The sequence below is a fragment of the Mercenaria mercenaria genome, chromosome 12 (genome assembly GCF_021730395.1).
Source record: "Mercenaria mercenaria strain notata chromosome 12, MADL_Memer_1, whole genome shotgun sequence".
Taxonomy (NCBI): Eukaryota; Metazoa; Mollusca; class Bivalvia; order Venerida; family Veneridae; genus Mercenaria; species Mercenaria mercenaria.
This window is the reverse complement of record NC_069372.1, coordinates 39967574-39990948: the sequence shown is the minus strand read 5'-3', so window position 1 is coordinate 39990948 and position 23375 is coordinate 39967574. Positions and strand designations below refer to the sequence as shown.

At 35.2% G+C, this 23375-nt stretch overlaps 2 protein-coding genes across 8 annotated transcripts; one reads left to right on the top strand and one right to left on the bottom strand.

Moving 5' to 3' along the window:
* Nucleotides 1–37: 37 nt before the first annotated feature.
* On the bottom strand, nucleotides 38–17714 carry LOC123534715 (uncharacterized). Of its 3 annotated transcripts, XM_053519806.1 has the most exons (5): nucleotides 17312–17714; nucleotides 6150–6302; nucleotides 1712–1849; nucleotides 1272–1415; nucleotides 38–639 (listed from the first exon to the last, which is right to left on the bottom strand). In XM_053519806.1, coding segments are annotated over exons 2-5 (861 nt in total). In that variant the 5' UTR covers nucleotides 6151–6302; nucleotides 17312–17714; the 3' UTR covers nucleotides 38–61. The 3 variants fall into 3 exon arrangements, with proteins under 3 accessions (XP_053375781.1, XP_045173015.2, XP_053375780.1); XM_045317080.2 differs by lacking the exon at nucleotides 6150–6302; XM_053519805.1 differs by lacking the exons at nucleotides 6150–6302; nucleotides 17312–17714 and having other exon boundaries at nucleotides 1712–2940.
* Nucleotides 6140–23195, top strand: LOC123534712 (uncharacterized). Of its 5 annotated transcripts, none has more exons than XM_053519801.1 (11): nucleotides 6142–6957; nucleotides 7352–7602; nucleotides 11470–11554; nucleotides 14619–14746; nucleotides 15708–15842; nucleotides 18285–18769; nucleotides 19641–19716; nucleotides 20422–20471; nucleotides 20824–20910; nucleotides 21606–21761; nucleotides 22519–23195. In XM_053519801.1, exons 2-11 carry the CDS (start codon nucleotides 7392–7394, stop codon nucleotides 22588–22590), a joined length of 1485 nt encoding a protein of 494 aa, XP_053375776.1. In that variant the 5' UTR covers nucleotides 6142–6957; nucleotides 7352–7391; the 3' UTR covers nucleotides 22591–23195. The 5 variants fall into 5 exon arrangements, 4 of the variants coding, with proteins under 4 accessions (XP_053375779.1, XP_053375777.1, XP_053375776.1 ...); XM_053519800.1 differs by having other exon boundaries at nucleotides 6143–6957; nucleotides 7320–7602; XR_008366466.1 differs by lacking the exons at nucleotides 21606–21761; nucleotides 22519–23195 and adding an exon at nucleotides 20131–20244 and having other exon boundaries at nucleotides 6140–6957; nucleotides 7320–7602; nucleotides 20824–20911.
* The last annotated feature ends 180 nt before the right edge of the window (nucleotides 23196–23375 follow it).

Below are 23375 nucleotides of genomic sequence, written 5' to 3'. Positions count from 1 at the left end.
CCCGAACGAGAAAAAGAATAAAAGAATAGTATGAATCCTTGATTTTCAGACTTTATTTTGACTACATGTTATAGATATCATTTATGACAATATGTTGTCCACTAGCTAAGACAACATTTCCGTACACAGGTTCTGCATGTTCGACTTCTGATTTCTCAGTATTATTAGCTATATCAACTCCATCACTTGGATTCGCAGATGTATTTTGGCAGGATTTGGCTTTTATCTTAGGTCTGGCGTACATGCCTCTAGCATTGAATGCTGTTTCGTAGGCTGGAGGAAGGGTTCCAGATTCATCAGTGGGTGCAGACGTTGATATATATGTGGTCATATTATGGCTTTGGCGCCCGTTCGGTGGCTCTGTAGGGTATGTCTCCGTGGCTACAACAGCAACCATTGTTTGTTCGGACCTCACAGATTTATCAGTGGTAGAATTCTGTGGCAAGCTGCCCTTTAAACATATATGTATTTCAACCAACAAAACCAAGAAAACAAGACATGCAACAAGCCCACCTGTGCCGGTAAGAAACAGAGAATATGGTGACTTGTAAACACTTTTACCGTAGGCATCCATCTGTTCGTTATGCAGCTGTTGATATTTATTCCCCATTTTACCAGACGCCAACAGAGCCAGAACTCCTGAAATACAGTACAATGTTTACGCTAATGACGTCACCAAAATTCACCAACAGAAACAATTCAGCTATATCCTTTTATAATTGCTATAACTAAGACAACGAAAATGGAGTTTTTTAGAAGCGGAAGGGAAAGAAGTAGAATTGTATTTAAAGAAACAAATAGATTTGTTCAGCTTTCATCCCTCGTTGTTTCAGATTAAGGTGATTCTTGTATGCATTTGAGAAGTTAGAGCGAAAGAGATAATGCAGTTAAATAAATGAACAGGTAGATTTCTTTCGCATTTAATAAATCCCTAGTTTTGTTTTAAATTCAGGTGATTCTTGTAAGCATTTGGGAAGTTAAAGCGAAAGAAGAGTGAGAGAAGTGTAAGCACATATATATTAAAGAAACAGATAGGATTTCTTTCGCTCTCATCCCTCGTTTTAGTAAAATCAAGATGAGTTTAGGTTATGGTTGTTTTTATGAAAAAAACTGTTTTCGTATCCCTGAAAACCCAAGTAGGAATGTCGCCTTATGAAAATTACAATTTCATTCGCCGTAAATCCTTTACAGTTTGTGAGATTTTCGAGTTTGCATGATTTTTTTTAGAATTAGGAAAGAATTAGTTCAATATAATGGAACGGACGACTTACCAGATAACATACTTGCCAACATCCCTATAATTACGACAGTTATCATACTGTTCTTCATATATCGCATGTAGATAAACAGAGAAACAATTGCCATAATGCAAGCCGCCAACGACATGCTTGTTTCTATCTGATATTCCGTCATATCTGCAATTCCGAAAAAAATAACGTTGTTAAGGAAGTGATTAGATAAGAAGCCGTGACTACAAACAATAAACCGGAGGTAGGAATTTTGAAACTACCCTTTTATTCGAAAACAACAATTCACACGTAGAATATTTCAGTTTTATAAGCCACGAAATACTTCTAGATATACAGAATCCATGCATCGTTGGAATCGTGAGCAGACGACACCGCGATCTAAGTTTGATTATTTTACATTTCTTTTACATTTTAACAAGAAATTTACTTTGTTGATGATACTATAAACCACATTTACTCACCGTTATCTTTGCTGCTGACCATGGGTGCTGTTTGGCACACGTCGCCTTTCTTACACGTTACTCTGTACCAGAGTCCCACATGAAACGTCACTACATCACCCTTCAAATGTCCCCAGCCAGGTATCACAAAACCTACCACTTGCAGGAAGAACGAAATAATCAAACATACAATATAAAATAATATCCTCCTTCTTTTAGAAATCCTGTACGGAATGGCAAAATTCTGGCCCGACGTCACTCGTGCAGTGCACATTTCCGTGCACAGTCACACTGACTGGACGGTTGTCTCTCCTGAGATTTCAGGTGTCTTATATCCACCAGACATACTGAATATTTCAATTAAACCGTTGCATAAGCAAAAATGAAATATACACATGTAACTTAAATGTGGTCCTCTATCATGACCATGCGTAAAATAGATATATCTTAGCCTCATGTTATGGTCTATCGTGTAGTAAATCTAATGTCGGTCATATATATATTGTAAATTAGCTGTTTTGTAATTCAATTAATTTTATATACGTTTTCACTGTCGCAACGCTTCTCGCTTACAATAATTAAAGATGAATGATTTTTATAAAGACCATCAATCAATAGTGCTTTCCACTGCTGAATTGTACAAAAAAAATCAATACTTTTGAGTCTTGACATTGACTGAACAGATCAAAAACGGAAATAACACCTAGCCATTAAAAATAAGATCGTTTTAAAAGTAACTGTGTGTGCGTGCACCATGCATGTGTGCGTGTGCGTGTGTGTGTGGGCATAGGATTTGGTCCGTCTGCTCTTCAATTAGGCTTAATCTTGTCATTTTTAAAAACTTTTCTCTTCTGTGACAATAAACGTAAATAACACCTAGCCATTAGAAGAAGGTCGTTTTAAAAGTACATGTGCGTGCGTGCAAAAAAAGTACGAAAAAGCTTTATGTGTTTTATATTTTTTAACAAATTGAAGATCTTGGTCATCATTTTTATACAAAAATTGAAATATTTTCCCAACATCCATAACTGGCCATAGAGAACAATCATCTACTAATTGGTCACTAGATATCAACAGTGGATCTGTAATATTATGGGTTTTCAATCTGTTTTCATATTCTTCAAGAAGTTTAATGATTTGTTCCTTTTCACTAAATTTAATTTTGATTTTCTGTTCCAATGATGTGTAAGCTCTATGTATAAGTTTCTTTCTGGGCCCAGTTACACTTAGACTTCTGAGTCGACCAGCTGGATTATTCTATATATGAGCCGCGCCATGGGAAAACCAACATAGTGGCTTTACGACCAGCATGGATCCAGACCAGCCTGCGCATCCGCGCAGTCTGGTCAGGCTCCATGCTGTTCGCTTTTAAAGCCTATTGGAATTGGAGAAACTGTTAGCGAACAGCATGGATCCTGACCAGACTGCGCGGATGCGCAGGCTGGTCTGGATCCGTGCTGGTCGCACACCCACTATGTTGGTTTTCCCATGGCACGGCTCATATAATCCGCTGAAACTGTAATAAAGAGGAGTTAATTACATAAAGATATAAATACAGTTACCTCCCTCACCCTGTTCTACTTCCAAGCATTTTCTCCAAAGTATGTTTACTTATTATGTTTTACCAAATCTTATCAATTTAGATCTAGTGTAAAGACACATGTAGTTACTTTGATATTATGCAAAAAATGTCTTCTTTTTAACGTAACAAGAATCTTAACTCTTAGCATGCTAGCGGCAATTGTATCTGCCTTTGTGATCAGTCTGATCTTGATCTGCACTGTTCGCTATTCAGTCAGTAAATTTTCGATGAACTATAAATGGTAATGTCCAAACTGAAAGATGGAATAGTCCATTTTAGAAACTTAGGGTAATAGTTTATGCTGCTGCCTCGGAATGATTGCACTGTATACACAGAGAGGATCAAGCAGATTGTTCAATGCACAGCAGACTACCATAACATCATATATGAGTGGTAACAGTTGACCGGCAATTCATTTTTTAAACATCTAAATGTTTTGACTCGACCAGTTGCTTGCTCAACATAAATGCGCACATTGGCAATTCTACTTGTCTGCTTGACATCACCAGCTAGCATAGGTAAGGAGTTGACAGTGCTTGGTGGTATAGCTAATTTAGCTTGATGCAGAAGTAGATCTTCCCTGAACTTAAAGCTACGACCTGACATTACCTGGTCTCTATCAAATTATAAAGGCCACAGTCTCTAACAATATGTTTATCAGATGCTCGGCCATCATAACACTTGGGCACAAAAGATCAAGCCGTTTGGAGTTATGGTCTTTCTTTCTTTCTTCCTTTAATGACTTCGATCAATACTGATCATCACATCATGAGGGTTGCAATTTAAGCCGTCAGAAAAGTTGATAAAAAAAACTACCCATATATAATACAGTTTATAAAATAAGTAATTTTGAAGCCAAAATCGCTCTGACAGCCAAATTACATGTTTTAAAAAGGATAGCCGACACAACCTGGCCACAAGAACTTTCACCGTTGTTTGTTGTTTATACTCTGAATAATATTGGGCCTGAATATCAAGGCTTGATGGCTTCTCCACAAAGACCTTTGTGCAGTAAATTATACATCTTACTTTCGGATAAAATGTTTGGAAGCAGACAGGCAGGTACTCCCTCACTAATTCCCGTTTAGACCAAATTATCAGTGATGACAATTCCAGCCTCATTAATCTTAGCCAGGTGAAGAAAATGGAACTGACACTGCCATCACTGATACCAAACCGCATGGCAAGGTCACGCGTCAGTAGATCTAACCTAAGCCTGATCATGACAAGGAGAAACTCTTCCTCAAGAGAGAGAGTTTCCTGTCAGGACCAGGCTTGCAGTGCCCGAGTGACTGATCACCATATCTTGTTAGTGTTTCAACTACTGTTTGCTTGTCGCCTTTCCAGTATTGCATATTGGCTGACTTGGACTTCAAATTTTCAAAACTTACACAAAACAATTCTGCATTTTGCAGCCCAGTATAAAAATGCACACATCATAATCTCGTGTAATTTGGGTAAATTTGAAAGACAAATTCAACTTATATTCAGAACAAATACTAATACTATCAGAGGAATCATCAATTAATTTCCTCTGTACTGGCAGGCATGTTGGTTCCTGTTTAAATATGACTCGTCGACGTTTTTGTTTTTTGATGAACCGAGTCATTGTCCGTCATATACAAAGTTGGTACAGGGTTATTGTATGTCGGATAACTATCTACAAAATGATTTTAGCGTACAACTATGTTGCCAGATAGAACAAAGTTAGCTCTTTCTTTAGATATACTTTTACTCCAATTCACTCTATTTTTTTCATTACGTTGCATTTTGTTGAACTTTAGCTCAGTGACATGAGAATGAACAACAAGAGAATCCTTTTTCCTTCGGTCATTATTACACCCTCCTACGGTACATCGATCACCACATCCTATTTTATCTGAAACCGTAACTGCACGAGTTCATAAAAAATCACAATCATTTTCCATAAATACACATACATGTTTTGTAGTTACTATTGTTTAAAATATTTACTAACAGTTTTTTTTCATGTACATGTAAATGATTTCATTAGACTAGTGGTTTGGGCCTTCATGTTACCACCAAGAGAATCTTGGTTCGACACTATATACGTCTGGCAAAATGATGTTTGTCCTTGGGCAAGACATCATAAACAAGAATTTAAATCAGAGACCCTATAATAAGGTCTCTGTTTAAATGCAAGAGTCCATCCGACTGAAATTAAGTACCAGCATGAATCTTGTTGGATCTTAAAATATGAGAACTTGGCTGAAATTCAATTGTATAAACTTAAAGGCACTGACCTCCAGATTTTGGATAAAAATTATCTCTCTTTCAAATTGAAGTTTGGTCATATTATGAACATTAGAATATGAGTTTTTGTTCTAAACTATTTTAAAAATGTAAAATCAAGAAAAAAGATGACCTCATCAGGAATCGAACCCGCACCGCCGTGGCATCCGCTTTCGTTACCAATAACGCTATGGAGTATTTAGTGTTCAATGCGCGTTAAATATAAATATTTATAATCGAGGCAGTTTACCTCAGGTAAACCGTTAAAACACTTTTCGATTTTCATCGCCAAAAGTAGTAAAAACAACTAATTCTCATGTGTTTTCATAACATACAGTCTGTCAGTTATTAAATTTCAAAGCATTCTTAAGAAATATAGCATTAATTTCCAGATATATAAAAAGTATCTTTTTTTTTTTGTTGTTGTAGGACGATCTGGAGGCCAGTGCCTTTAATGTACCAAAAACTAGTACACATCATTCATAATAATTTCAACGTATTAATCTTTTTGATATATATTTATCTCATTCTAAAAAAATGTATTCTGATGACATAATCCAAAGAAGTATAAAATATTATTTATTTTTATAGGTCTTTGCATAATCTTATACATTTTATATTTACTTTGTAACTGTGAATGAACTGTTACTGTGAACTGTAAGTCGCCATATGACCTTAAACTGTGTCGGTGCGACGTTAAACCCAACAAAAAAAAATGGGTACTGTGAACTGTAACTCGTGAGTTGTACCAAGGTAAAAGTACACGATCAACTTCAGCTGAAAAATAGTAAACAGAGAACATGTTAGATGCAGTGGGTTACTTTTGAGTTTATAAATAAAAATAAATCTATATTTTACATAAGTGGTAAGTAATTAATTTTGAGTCAGACAAGTTGAGAAGTATAACTCATAACTATGCAAGGATGTTTTTTTTTCAAGTGTTTGTTCTTCATCAATACAGTACAAGTAGCGTTAGATATATCTACTTCCTATTTAATTGACCGACATGAATCACTTAACTAAAACAGTATATTATAAGTAAAGATCAACTCATAACAAATCGCCAAGGATAGCGATAGTTGTCGTTGAATTATACATATATATTTCAGTATTCTTACAAATTTCTTTTAGTACCATTCCACAAAACTACCGCCTTAAAACACTTGAAATAGGAAATAGTTTTGTTGAGGATTAACCTTTACAAATGTTTGGATACTAGTATTCAATTCTGGCATGATGACTTTAGTTTATTTTTGTTAAATCATATGTTAACCTTAATTTTGACTTAAGCAATCGTATCTATTTGTTTTTATTTATATCTGACTAAAATGGTATTTTAAGTAAGATATTGTATATCGATGTTATATCATAAAAGATAAAGCACTTCACATGCTTGAAATGACGAGAGTCTGTAAGACTATGGCTACTGGAGGTAAACAAATCATCTTTACGTAAAATATCATTGGCATATTGTGAGTTGTCGAGCTAGAATTATTCATTTATTTTGTTTGGATTAACATCGCACCGACACAATTAATGTATAGGTCACTGTATAGTTTTGATACTGGAGGAAGACTCCAGGTGCCCCTTCGTGCATTATTTCATCAAGAGCGGGTACCTGGGTAGAACCACCGACCTTCCGTAAGCCAGCTGGATGGCTCCATCCAGAAAGACCATTATCATTTAAGAATTATGGTTTACTGCTGATAAGCTACATACAGTTTAAATAATTATATACTTTTGTATGTATTTTAAAGTTTTCTTTTTTATGAAACATATCTTATAATTCCATAGGCATATCCTCCGACTTTAATCAAATTAAACAGGGCTTTTGGTGATACGATACGAACATCACGAATGATATAAATGGCGGATCAGGAAGAAGTTCACTACGACAGCACAGTCACGAAAGAAGATGAGACAGAGGATGGCCAGCATCGGCGTGAAGAGTCAAGTGACAAAGGAAGTAAACCAGCCGGCAGTACTGAAGTTGTTGAAACAATGTCCCGTACAAAACTACAACCTATTGCACCGAAACCAAAGACACAGCACAGTCAGGAGACCTTGGAAAGAAAAGGTAAATACAAATCATTTGTATATTCCTCAAGTTCAAATATTAACTTTGTCTGCCTCTAAGTAATTCTACGTTTATTCAATCCGTCTCGACTTCGGAATGACGATAAGATTTTTGTTTAAAAATAACGAAAAAGACCGAAGCTTTCGAATCTCATGGAGGCTTTTTTTCCTGGCTTTCTGTGTGTGCAATTACAAATGCACTGGCAAGCTGAGAACCATTTGTTGCAATACATGAATATTAACACAAAGAGACTGTTTTTAGGCTGGCGAACTCGTTCGCAAGACTATTATTACCACAAATCGAAAGTCACAAAGATCAGCCAACGTGTTCTATATTAGGCTATTTGCGACTCATGATAAAAGCCGTACTGCAGTCACGTTTATATAATAAAATTTATATTATATAGTTTCAAACTTGGTTAATTATAGGTATTAATTCGGAAGTCGATTGTCGGGTCACGAAGTGGAAAAGTGGGGCTTTTGGCACCCACTTCCCAAATGTTCTAGGGGGTTAGCCCTATGAGACTAACCTAATGTGTTAGAAACCGATAAGTGGGTCTCTTTGATTAAAAGTTAAAACTGATTGATGGGTAAAAATTTTATATACAAATTTAATAGGGACCCTTTAATTAACCAAATATGAGTATATTTATAGGAATTTATTTCTTTGGCATTCAAATTCACAATCATTTACTAGATCTTGATAAAAAACGTACGTCTTTTCAACCTGTTTAATGTTTATAGATAATATAGGGGATTGCATATCGAAATATAGATTTTCTGTTTGTTACCTTTATAATTTATCTGATATTATATAGGTCCCTATTTTTTTCTTCAAAATAGTAAAATATCGTTATAAAAATAATGAGTAAAAGAAGTAAGCTTCTTTATAAAGATATATTAACGTTTACTGTCAAGATATGCAAACTCGTTACCAAAATTCAAAAGTATAAACCAAGAATTTATTCATAAACGGGGTATTAATTTGGCAACGTAGGATATCTTCTTCCTTTTTAGCTCGATTATACGAAGTATTTGGAGAGCTATCCTACTCACCCCGGCGTCGGCGTCCCACCTTGATTAAAGTTTACACTTTCTCTTTTTTCTCCGTATCTCTTTAATTACTTTTTTGACAGGAGACAGGAAACGGACCTATTATTTTTTGGCCTCATCCACAAGCTCCAGTTTCCTCAGATGCGCCCAGCTTCACTATCCAGCATCGAAATAGTCGAGCGCGCTGTCTCCTGTGTCAGCTGTTGTTAGTTCCTCTGTTTCTGGTTACTACTCTTTATAGTACACAAATGTACATCAATTTTGTTTGCAATGTTCCTAACCAGTAGGAAGTTTTGTATTGCTCTGCAATATTTGCTTGTTTGCACCCCCTACAACATACACATTGTAAGCAATTTTATTGTCCTTAGGATATTTTTCTAAACACGGTATACTGAGCTTTTACTTATCACTGCTTATTTATAATTGTATGCAAGCCCAGGCTACCGGTATATTAAAGTCAATGAATCAACTTGGCTTTAAAGTGTTGACTTTGCAACCATGGTGGGGCCAAGAATAAGGTTACAAGCGTTGCATAAACCTGTTTAAATTAACCAGTGTTGTGTTTGCCCATGAAAGTTACAAGACGGTGCCCGACTGTTTTCCTTTCATAGTTCACTTTGCTCTCGTTTGTCTATAAGTATTGTGTACATACGTTTATGCGTATACATCAATACATACACTGCTACAGGGTTGAGGTTTGATGGGACTGCGTGCGTTCTCGGGAACCTAACTTTTTCTGTTAAATATTAATTTCCGTTTTGCGGATTCCCAAATGATAATTAATTGCCGTTTGCACAAAATGACAAGGTTGAAGCTTTTGTATATCGCAGCGGCTTCTCGTACTGTCGTCCGCCCTGCGTCCCTAACTTTTGTTGTGAATATAGAGTACACATTTTCATGTGATCTTTCGAAAGTTGGTCCAGTATTGTTCACCTTGTTGTACTTAGTCATAATTGAAAGGTTACTTGTTCGAAAACTAGGCATATATCTAAAAAGAAAAACTTATGTGACTCTCTAAGCCACTGTTTCACATAAATGAAAGTATGGTCAAATGGTTTCTCTTGCTGATATCTAGGTCCAAAAATGGAACTCGGTATGAGCATAAACCTTAGGTCGTCCGTTATAAAGATATAAAAAAACTTGTGACAAGGTAGTTGTATCTGGGTCACGTGCGTCGTCGTCGTAGTCCGTAAATTTGCTTTGTGACCACTCTAGAGGCCAATTTTTCAAAGATCTTTATGAAATTGGTCAGAATTTCACTTGATGATATCTAGGGCAAGTTCGAAACTGGTTACGTGCCGTCAAAAACTAGGTCAGTAGTCAAAAATAGAAAAACCTTGTGACCTCTCTAAGGTCCATACTTTTCATGGAATCTTATGAAAGTTGGTCAGAATGTTCATCTTGGTGATATCTAGGTCAAGTGGAAACAGGGTCAAGTGCGGTCAAAAACTAGGTCAGTACGTCTAAAAAAAAAAAAAATTTGACCTTTTGGCTACTGTTTCTCTAAGTCAAATGTTAACTGTGAGGTCATCGAATTGGGTACGGAAATAACTAGATCAGTAGTTAATAATAAAAAACTTGTGACCTCTCTAGAGGCCATATTTTTCAATGGATCTCATGAAATTTGTCGAATTTATCTTAATGATATCTAGGTCAGTTCGAAACTGGGTCACTTGCCGTCAAAAACTAGGTCAGTAGGTTAAATAATAGAAAAACCTTGTGACCTCTCTAAAGGCCATATTTTTCATGGAATCTGTATGAAAGTTGGTCTGAATGTTTATCTTGATGATATCTAGGTCAAGTTCGAAACTGGGTCAAGTGCGGTAAAAAACTAGGTCAGTACGTCTAAAAAAATGAAAAAAATTGTGACCTTTCTAGAGGCCATACTTGTAAATTGATCTTCATAAAAATTGATCAGAATGTTAACCTTGATGATATCTAGGTCAAGTTCGAAATTGGGTCACGTGGCACTAATAACTAGATCAGTAGTTTAAATAATAAAAAATCCTTGTGACCTCTCTAGAGGCCATATTTTTCAATGGATCTGCATGAAAGTTAGTGTGAATGTTCATCTTGATGATATCTAGGTAAGTTTCGAAACTGGGTCAACTGCGGTCAAAAACTAGGTCAGTAGATCTAAAAATAGAAAAACCTTTTGACCTCTCTAGAGGCCATAATTTTGAATGGATCTTAATGGAATTTGGTTAGAATGTTCACCTTGATGATATCTAAGTCATGATCAAACTGGGCCATGTGCAATCAATAACTAGGTCAGCAGGTCAAATAATAAAAAAAAAACCTGTGACCTCTCTAGAGGCCATATTTTTCATGGGATCTGTATGAAAGTTGGTCTGAATGTTCATCTTGATGATATCTAGGTCACGTTTGAAACTGGGTCGACTGCAATCAAAAACTAGGTCAGTAGGTCTAAAAATAGAAAAACCACGTGACCTCTCTAGAGGCCATACTTTTGAATGGATCTTCATGAAAATTGGTCAGAATGTTCATCTTGATGATATCTAGGTCAAATTCGAAGCTGGGTCACGTGTCGACAATAACTAGGTCAGTAGGTGAAATAATAAAAAACCTTGGGACCGCTCTAGGGGTCATATTTTTCAATGGATCTTCATGAAACTTGGTCAGAATTTTTATCTTGATGATATCTAGGTCAGGTTCAAAACTGGGTCACATGAGCTCAAAAACTAGGTCATTATGTCAAACAATAGAAAAAACGACGTCATACTCAGTTCAAAACTGAGTCATGTGGGGAAAGGTGAGCGATTCAGGACCATCATGGTCCTCTTGTTTCTAACAGGTTGTTTAGCGATTAATGCTGATACACAGATGTTGTCGACACAGGGATGGTATTATTTTGACGGGGAAAATTTGTCCATACAAAGGTACTATAAAACTATATATATTTCTTGGAACCATACTACTGGTTACGTGGTAATTGATATTTTAACTTAGCAAATCCCGAAATAAATTCCAAATGGCAGATATGTAACAAATTGTTACGCTTTTTGTGTTTTGTTGGTGGACATGCGTATTAATTAATGCATGAAACATGCGTTTGTTAACATGTTCATTATGATCTATATGAAGCTAGAAAGTACAAATGTCTAGGTCCCGATTAAGTCAAGGAGACGGAAATTTATTCTCATCTAGGAGTGGTGTTCAACACATACACGGATACACATTACAATATCAAAACTGCCTGTGACAGATTACGGAAAACATACTTTAGTATATCTGATAGTGACGCACACGGAAATTGCCTTCATCTTATCACACAAAACATTTATACGAGACTGATGGTTCATCGATTTATTCAAAGGACTCCTGAGTCTATTTAAATTTTGTATAATTATAACCCTTTCCTTCTCAAAACACTGATATGACCTAGTTACACTTATCTTTTTATATTGCAAGATATAAATCCCTTTTCTATTGCTGAGTCCACTGTTAAAATATTTATCCCTGTCTATATCCTTCTATTTAACAACATATTTACTATATTTATGGGCCGATCCATGAGAAAACCTGTGACGATATAACTATTGCATAATAAGCTGTTTAAAACACTGAAAATCATCGTTTTTAGCTCGTCGGCGTTGTCCATCCACAATTTCTTATGAACATAAAAGAGACCACATTTTGCAACCGATTTTAATTAAACTTGCACACAACTTGCATTGTCATAATATCTTGGTTCCTTTCGAAATCTGGATAGAACCCATCACTGGTTCCAGAGTTGCTATTTTGGCTTTTGCGGCCATATAGGGACTTCATTTATAGTTTGATTTGATACAAACTTGCAAATTATCTTTAACAACAATAGATCTTGGATTCCATGATAAATCCATAAAATCCAATCACAGGTCCCGGAGTTACGGCCCCTGATCGTCCCCTGAAAGAGCAAGAAAATCATTTACACACAACTCAAGTCACAATAAGACATCGGTTCATTTCAAAACCCGGCTAGATTCCTTCATGGGTTCCAGACTTATTGTCCCTGAAAGAGGCAAAAGTTTCTATTTAGGCCCTTTCAGCCATATAGGTTATGCTTTGGTTTGATACAAACTTGCACATAATGTTTATCTTGATGATCTCTAGGCCCAGATAGAAACTGGGTCATGAGGGGTCAAAAACTAGGACACCAGGTCAAATCAAAGGAAAAGATTGTTAACACCCTAGAGGCCACAATTAAGATCCCATCTTCATGAAACTTGGTCAGAATGTATATCTTGATGATTTTTATGTCATGTTTAAAACTGGTCATATGGGATCAAAAACTAGGTCACCCAGTCATATCAAAGGAAAAGCTTGTTATCACTTTGGAGGCCACATTTATGATCCTATCTTCATGAAACTTGGTCAGAATCTTTATCGTGACAATTCCTGGGCCAAGATCGAAACTGGGTTATGTGGAATTAAAATCTAGGCCACCAAGTCAGCCAAAAGGAAAATCTTGTTAACATTCTAGAGGCCATATTTATGACCCTATCTTCATTTCTTCGACTTTTAATGATATTATCATGTCAGGTTGTAAGTTCTATTAGATCATGTTAAGAAAGGTCCATACAAACGTAAGATTTTAAAATGACTGAAATATCAATTTCTCATTTTTCTTTAACCTAAGGTTGTTGAGATGAAAGATCAATATTGCTGAAAAATAATTAATTGTCTGTTCATAATGAATCCCTAATCATCAGTTAAAATGCGCATAAGTTGAAGTATCTCATTTTGAGCAAGGCAGTCGTGGATATGCAAAGATTTACATATATTTTCCTTTGTCCTGCAGTGGTAATTTATTATATTACAAATTCATATTGATCTAATAGACTGAAATGTGATATAACTTAAACGTAGTTTATAAGAAATGTTTCTTATCAAATTTCACATCATTTTCATCTCTATTTCCAAGAAAGATGTAATACCAAACATATTGCCAAGTTTCATTGTGAAATTTCGAGATTTTAGAGAAATATAGACATTTAATAGAAGTCAACCCCTACCCATTTACAGGGCTAAATTTTGGCCTTATGGACCTTTTATTGTACATTTCGGTAAAAGTTTCACTTTTTTGCATCATTTTTCACTGGGATTCTGAAATATCATTCATTCCGTCATGAATAAGACCCAGAAGGATGCATTTTGTGCATTTTCTGACATTCTGGAGACAAAGTATTGGCTTTTTAATCCAAGAAATCGCTGCTGAAATAGGCGCATCTACATAAAATAAGGTCAAAATTCAAAATTTTTCAAATTTCATTATTATTTTGCATTGGAAACACTCTTTTATATCATATACAACCGATTTATGGCTATAAAGACTAATTGCGATGTGTTTCGAGAATAGTCTTAATTCAGCTCTTATAGGTTAAAGGTCAGTAATTCTTTTGCCCTACGTAGAATGCGCATGCGCGGAATTTATTTTACTTACGTTGCTAAGGATCTCGCCAAGTGTAAATCTCTCTATAGATAAATAATTATATATTATGTTTTACACTACTATTGTTGCTTATATTTGTATATTGTTTTTATGTTGCTAAATTCTCGCAAGGGAAGGAAAGAAATAAAAAATTACAAAATATTGAATTTGAACTAAATACACTTCGAGGAAACAAAGTGGAATATCATTATACCTTTATATATCAATATTTATATATTTGCTTCTAATACGGAAGTTTAAAAATATTAAATAATGTGCTTTTTTTTCTTTCTTTCTCAAAGAAGTATAAAATAATGTCATAGACTAGCTCTTGAACATTCAAAACGTATTAGCATTTATAGATTGCCATTTATCCCTATGTAAAGTGCTTAAAATACACTTTATCATTTCTCAGTTCTCAGATGTGTTCTCTATGTATTATACATTCATATAATTTCTTTATTATAATGTGAATTGTATGTTTCTCATCTTTTTGTGGAATAAAAGATATATCTATTGCATTTTTTAAGACCGGAAGTTGTCTATACACCGGGCAGTGATTATTGCCACGTAAAGGCCAAGGACGCTGATGTAGATAGCGAGGACAAAAACGATTCTTCCTGCGAGTCTAACAGCAGTGGTAGTGAAAACTCAAATGGTAAAAAAATCACACAAATAGTGTTATCCCCTTGTGGAAGACATAAAGTATTTGAAGCGTCCGTCCGTTCGTTAGTTCGATCGTTCATTCTGTCTGTAACTTTGGATTTCAAATAGACTTGGCATAAATGATCAGTATGATAAGAAGATGTGTCGCGTGCAAGAACCATACAACTATCCTTCTTACGTTTTGAATTATCACCTTTTATTAAATTTCGTGTCCAGTCTGTAACTTTGTTGTTTTTGGATGAATTTCGAGAAACACATTGCACCTTAATTCAATCTCTCTTACTTTTTGAATTATCTCCTATCTGGATTTCCTGTCCGGTCTGTAACTGTTATTCATGGATGGATATAAAAAACAAAGCATTATTATAGTGGCTGATTTCTGCCATTTCGCGTTTTCGCCCCGCGACCCCGCCGAGCGAAAACACGAGAATTAACAAGTTAAAATTAATGGCGGGGTCGTGGGACGAAAACTCGCTATTTCTTGTAATAAGATATATTATTACATACCTAAAGTTATTTTCCATTGAGTTTAAATGGACCGCGATCGTGCAATATTTTTCCGTATTGACGTGGAAAGTTTTCATATCTGACGTGGAATGTTTACTTAACGTTGTAATGGAAAGAATCGCGTGACGTCCATGGAGTCCACGCGCACGTTGCGACAACAAGTTGACGTCATTTTCGCGGAAAATATTATTGCGCGTCAGTTTGATTTGTTAATTACATTTTCGGAGAAAACCTGTTCGTATTTTTCCTGTCTTTCGTTACAGAACGATAATTTAGACATTAATTAATTATTTGATAGTGGGTATGTAATAAAAAGGTTATCAACATTCGTTCTTTCGCGGATAATATTGCGCTCCTAAAGTCGCGCAATATTACCACTGCAAAACTTGTGCATATATCCACATACAAAGTTAATAGCCTATAATTATCAAATCTGTCTATTTTAGAGGACGTGAAGGTACATTCAAAACTATCGGGGCTGAAAACACTAAGTATCAACATCCGCCTCAATGTAGCTGATCTTGTACAGACATCAACTACTTCAAGACGTCACAGGCACAAGAAAACACGTCACAAAACAGGTAACAGAAGTCTTTAAGTTCAATTTCAGGCTAAATAAATTAACAATAGTTCTATATAGACTGTTAATTAAGAGGGTTAGAGAACATGTCCAGAATCATTCATATGGTGGAATCGTCTAAATTAATTTGGTAGAATCAATAATACAATCCGATGACACGAGTCGACAATGCGATACGACGGACATCAGTGTGACGGGATAATGTCGTTTTGTGATATTGCCGCACGTCAACAGCAATGATTATTACATCAATGCAATGTCACTTAGCGCTGCCGTGCATCGTATTGCATTGTAGCAATGTCACTTCGCACTGTCACAATGTATCGCACTGTTGTGCTTCTTGCTCTGCGCTTTTCCCGGCGATATACTATAATACGAAGCAATATTTTCACAATGTCGCATCACATTGTCGTGTATCGTGAGGTTGGCACAAACGCAAGATCTTGAGAATGCAAATCAACAACTCTACACGACGAAGCGACATGTCGTACTGAACAGATGTTTCAATTTCAACAGTTGATAATTTTACTCTAATTTGCCAAACTTTTCGCTGAAAATAAACACAGTTTTAGAGGACATCACTATTTCAGAGCAAGATGTTACGGATGTATTATTAAAAAGCCAGTGGACCTGACGAAATTAGTCACAGACTGTTAAAGGAAACTTGTTATACAATTTGTGAACCCTTAACTGTTCTTTTCAATATGTCTATTCAACTTCATGAGTATCCAAGTATTTGGAAAGACTCAAATGTGATGCCATTATTTAAAAAGGGTGAAAAATCAATCTCATCGAACTACAGACCTGTATCACCAATAAGTTGTCTTGAAAAAGTAATGGTATGGATAAAGTTTAAGTATTCATACAACTTTTTACATAAAAATAAGCTTACATTGTATATATAAATATCAAGCTGGATTTCTCCCGGGCCACTCATTGAGCTTTGAGAATATTATACATTATTGATATCTATGATCAGATTTGTAAGGCTTTTGACAATAGGAAACCGATATGTATAATATTCTGCGACATAAGCAAAGCATTCGACAGGGTATGGCATAAAGGTCTTATCTTTAAACTTAAACAATATGGTTTTTCTGGAAATGTATTACTAGTATACTGGTTCTCAAACTATTTGCTTGGGAAACAAGGAGTATTTGTAGGCACTTCATTTTCAGAGGAACAATACTTTCAAAACAAAGGTCATTATTTAACAGTTAGAATAAAAAGCTTAAGATAATAAATTTAACCAGATTTGTGTAGATGAAAGGAAAGAATACACACAAACGAAAGAAAATATGTTGACCTGTTCAATAATCCGAATTTATGAAAAGGATCGCTAAAGGATACAATATTGAGTCAATACACACTGACACAGCTACATCAAGTTAGACCAAAATACTCAAAGTCACAATTGTTTGAGCAGTACAATATAAAACGTTCACAAAAAAAAACAACGTTAGAACTTACCTCTTTCAAGCGATGACCAAGCCGTTTATTCCATTCTAAGTCAGAAACTTTTCTGTTTTTGCGCAATACCTTCGCTCAGGTTTGTAAATATTCCTTACACGTGTATCCATTGTTAACCTTTAGCTATTTTTGGTTTACACATACGCGTTCGTTGCACGAAACTGAATTATCAAAGTATCTGAATTACTTTACTGCTGTCAATATTTAATTTGATAATCAGTTAAAAACTAAACGGACAAAATACATTTGTAACGCAGTTCTACAGTATTGTCTACAAAGAAGAGAATTGATGAGGCCTAGAAACACTAAATGTTACATATTGCAAAAATACATAATGTCTGAACAAAGTATTGTATAAAATGTTAATTTAATTATTTTTAAGACTAGTCGAAAAGAAGATGTCAAATATTTTTATGCCACATTTGTTCACTGCAGAATTGCATCGAATGCTGTTAAGTTTAATCTTTTTATTTAGCTTGTATATACATGTAAAGACAAAAACAAACATTTACGATACAGTTAAAACGCAAAAGGGTTGGGCCCATATTTCATAACAATAGCGATCGCCCTCTCCAGGAAAAATAAACATATATTACAATCCAAAGCGAAAACATATATTATCCTATAATATTGCTAGGCCAGATGGCCGTCGCGACGAATCCTAATACACAGGCTGTATTTTCGCTAATTGTTAATGGTCAAGATATTTTTATGCTACTATTATTGTTTTAATCAAGTTTGTCATGTTTTCATTATTATTAATATCATTGCATTAATCCAATGAATTCTTCTAAGAAATACTTCTGGTCTGCTTACTCTGTATGCTAATATCCAGAGGTAGCTTAGGCTTAAATGGAACATGATTTAATCAAGACCTTCTCATGGTCGATCAAACTTGTCTATAAAGTCACCTGTTCACTCATAGCAATTATAATAATTTCTAGTTCTGATAAACATTTCTATTTGTTTTCAGTCCGTCTTGTTCCGCCTGCACACTACGAGATAGCAGAGCTAATTAACAAAGAACCCACTGATACTGGTAAGGAACCGGTAGAAAACTCTATGAAAAGCATTGGAGTAGAAACAGATGTTTTTGAACTTCCACCAAGGAGACCTCCGAAAACGTATCGCACAGAAGTCAATGTATCTGACGCCATGAAAAGCATTGGAGTAGAAACAGAAGATGTTTTTGAACTTCCACCAAGGAGACCTCCGAAAACGTATCGCACAGAAGTCAATGTATCTGACGCCATGAAAAGCATTGGAGTAGAAACAGAAGATGTTTTTGAACTTCCACCAAGGAGACCTCCGAAAACGTATGGCACAGAAGTCAATGTATCTGACGCCATGAAAAGCATTGGAGTAGAAACAGAAGATGTTTTTGAACTTCCACAAAGGAGACCTCCGAAAGCGTTTTGCACAGAAGTAAATGTATCCGACGCCGGTCAGTCTAGTAAGGTATATGTTACTACATGTAGTAAGGAAACAGCTAGCTGTTAATTGATAGCGATACAGCATTTATCACCAAACTTAACAACTTCATGATAGAGAGTTTGGCAACAATATACCGGGCGATATTCAGTGTGTACGTTATTTGTGACTATGGGTCCCCCCAGGCCGTTACTGAGTGTTTATGGCCACGTGTTGCTTTGAATCACTTGCTTCTCACCGCTGCAGGTACGAAGGTAGTAATTCGCCGGCTATTTTCCACTCGAATGTAGTTCATATCAGTATACAGTGCCATTTCCCCGTCTGGTAAAGGCAATTTTCCTGCCAGATATAAGCTTTATTGGAGCTTAATTGAAAAGAGAAATGTCTGTAGATGGTTTTAAGCTACGTTATATACTTCAAAGCTAAAGTAGAAGCTGCTGGGTAAAACTATAGGTATTTCCTGATGTCTATTGTATTCATCACGTGTCGCAGTCACGTGAACATGGTTTCATTATTGTCAACCCCATTTTTTGTTGTTTTTCAATTGCCTCAAGACAGATCTTCAAGACAAGGGTAGTCTAACAAGACTTGTTATATATACATTGTTTTTGCTTTTTTACGTAGAAAATAACAGTGGAGGCATTTATTAGCTCATTTATTAATATGCACTTAGATCTCTTTCGTATTCACTATTGACATGTTAGTTGTAATATAAATTTGATCAGGTTCTACTGAACCATGAGGTCGTCAAACAGATTTTATTGTAAGTGTTGTTTTTGTTTTAGACCTAATCAAACTTTGTTGCATATGTGCCATGTTATCCTGACCCCGTATTTGTCACTGAACAAAATGAATGTCTTCATACAAAACCTTTGTATCATTAATTATATATTTTCAGAATAATTCAACGACTGAGGACCAGGAAGCGAATTATGAATTCGTGGCGTCTATTGAACCAGTGGCTGATAATAAAAGTATGTGAAACATGTCTAAATTCAGTACGAATCATTCTCTATGTTGTGGCATTACACTTCGACGACGTAATAAGCAGGTCTGGGAGAACTATATCAATTAACAAGCATATAATTCTTGTTTTCACCTTTTTCACAACATCTTTCTGTATATATCATGTGGTGGCGGTCCCGTTCTTTGACTCTGCCAGGTCTTTTGGATTCATGAAGTCCAGTCAAAGGGATTGAATGATAGTTCCACTTGGTGGTGCGTGTGTTCATTATATCACTACCTCTCATGAACGGACTCGGTCAAATCGAGCCTGCTGTCATTTTGCTTGGTTGTATTCTATGCTTCCAAAGATCTTCTCACAGATTCGATTACAATTTTTGACAATTGTTCTGAAGAATTAATTTACAATCCTTTTCTCTTTTCAGATAGAAACGTTAAAATACATAGTTCAGAACAAGCTCAAAGTCGGGAGCACAATTTAGATGAGATACAAAACAAAGAGGATTACTAATCGCAAATTTCGGGAAATGACACAGCAGGTAACTCTAACATGGCCTGTTTCTCACATTCTATACATTATAATGTTAGAGCATCCATTCCCTGTTACAAAGACAATCTTTACACAGTGAACTAATACATATTACCTGACCAGCGCGCTAACCTAAATGCAGATAACTGACTTTTGTGTTAATTCAATTCTTTGATTATATTTTAAGTTCCAGATCATGACGTATATTCTTCCGACACTCATTTAACGACTGAAGTGGTAAGCTCTTATCCTTTCGAAAATGCAGTTAATAATATTTATTCTGATTCTTAAATTATCAAAGGCAGTAAAGGAATATCCAAAACTAACTTCAAAAAGAAAGAGTTGCCAACAGTTCAACATTTGATAAAAAATGGCAGCCAATTCGCTTCTGTGGTAACGTAGTGATCGACGCCTATACATGATGATTTTGTTACAAATACCAAATACTGTGCAATATATCACCAGAAATAATTGGGTCAATAACTTGGAATGTTGAAAACTTAATATATAAAGACTTAAAAGTAGTTTGTTAAGTAGCCATGTTTTGTATTTGTATTTTTTAGAATTTAGTTTTCAGTTTGTTTTACAGGAAGGTTTGTCAGGGACCCAAGACTGGTTTTATAGTTACAAAGAAGGTCATAAAGCACAAACAGACCTTTCTAACAGTGAAAAGGCGGTAAATACTAATGTTTGAAAGGATTTTTTCTTTCATTATGGACTTTTTTCTACAAGTGTAAAGTTTCATGTAACAGTGATCATAAGTTTTTATTTGCTGTCTACACCGAAATTACATTTGCACGGTTTACAAACACCTTGGCTGCATAATGATAACATATATTCGTATTTTTCAATTCTTGCTTGGACTCCGTGTTGTTCTATTGGGGTCATGGGGTCCATTCAATTTTACTGCGCAAAAATCGGTGCTACAGTAGTCTGTGTTCAAACCCAGGAGATAACTCCTGAGGCTGTTCAAATTTTATATCATATATGTCCAAACACTAGATAATCAGAGCTAAGAAAGATCGGTCAGAATATATAAGAGAAATAATTTAAAATATATAAAACATATCTAGTCGGTAGCCAGACTAGTGCATAGGGACGTGATTGGTTTTTGCTCTGATAAACAGACAGATAACCGAGTAAGCTGTTATTTTTCTTGCGTTTTATGCCTCCAAAGCATCTTCTTATGGACTTTTTACCCTAGCAATATGATTTTGTGAAATTGTTTTAAAATCAATTGAAGAGCGCTTATTGAAAAAAAAAATAAGATACCGATGAAACTTATGCTACTTTAAAATAACACTGAATAAGTAATATATACGACGCTGGCTTTGCCTATCTGACTTTAACATAGGATTCATTCAATTGTAGGACGGAAGCTTTGCTGTGATTTCAGAAAATATTGAAGAAAATTACCATTTTCCCTTCACACTTTTACTCAAACACAGAGGAAAAATTACACGTATACCTATAAAGAGAATTACAGACTATAGGAAAAAGAAGTACGAGTTGTTCAGTACAAAAAAGGTAACAGAACAAAATATTCATGAAAGTAACATGCATAATACGGATTTTTTTTCAAAGGGTAACAAATTAAATAACTATCGAAAAGTTTGAATTACTATATGAATGTACTATACATTTATTTTTCTCCTTTCAAATGTCATTCTTAAATTTTGATCAAGTATCGCATTTTTACAAATGATTATTGACACTTAAATTATTTCACTTGTTGACTGAGTTATTAAAATTATTAGAATTTAACTGGCGGCAGTAGTATCTTAGTGGCTCAACCAAGATAGGGTTGTTTTAGCATACACATACTAAGCAATATGATGAATATAAGAACTGTTGTATCGTATTTGTCAAGGATATATTTAGTAAAAATTCATTGTTAAGTTATAAGTACCCCTGTTTACCTACTTTGCTTGCGCAACCTGGATAGATTGGGAACAAATGCATTTGTAAGCTACACCCTGTCTTAAAATTTGCTTTTGAGTGGATATTGTTGAAATATGCCTGCAGATATAAGACTGTTTGGATACTATACTAATATTAAAGAGGAGTAATTGCAAAACTTCATAACAATAATAAAATGTGCATTTCTTACTGGGATCTAAATCTATATATCTGTTTGTTCATTGAAAAATCTCTAAAAATCTCTAAAAGAATGAAAAATGTCACGAAATGCAGCTAAAATGTGATTGGTCGACTTTAACATTTTTAATTAACAGTTAAAATTTCATTTAGATTTTCAACATAAATATGGCTGTTTCTATTTCAGGGTACGATCCTTAAACTAGTGGAACACTTTAGACACAGGCCATTGCCGCATTTCAAGTTAACTTTGAAATGAAGTTGTAAAGCTGTCACGTCGTGCCAAAGTTGTATAGTTCTTACGTCTACGTTGAGGTCTAGCAAGAAGAAAGGAGTCCATGACCTACCAACGCCGTTCGGGCACTTAAGGAAATTTATCGCTGTTAAAATATGAATAGAGTTCTAGAGAAGTCTTGTCAGTTTTGAAGAAAAAGGGAAGATAAACTTGATGATTAAAAAAAAACTTGAAAAATGCTTTTTGCTTGCTATATAGTATATGGATAAAGCTATTGCTGTACAGTCAATACTCTTTTTACAAACAAATATTTCTTACTGTCATCTGCGTCTTTATTTGTTATTTTTGCATTATTAACGCAAGCGAAAATACTTTCGCATTCTCCAAGAAAAATATGTTCAAGAAAAGTAAATGCTATAATGACTGAAGATACATATTTCTTTGAAGTGTATGAAGTATACCTACGTGTGGATTTGGCGTTTTCTAAGAGAGAAAGAAAAGCTAGGTAATGTTGTTTTCAAAACACCAGTCTTGAATAGACGTATTTCACCATAAAATGTCTCCTCATACTTGGACGCTTATGAAAATTTAGAAATATAAACCTGTATTAAATGGTGGTTTCTTGTGTATTTTGTATGCTGGCTGATTTATTCCATTTCGTTATTTTGTTCTGTCGCAGCGGCACAACGACAAACATCGTTATGGCGCCCGCTGAACGTCGCCAATCCAAATGTCTGCCCTCCTAAACGTCGCCCTGTCAAACGTCGGTATGGCGCTTATTTCTCAGCCCATTGCACCCCCGCCCCCTA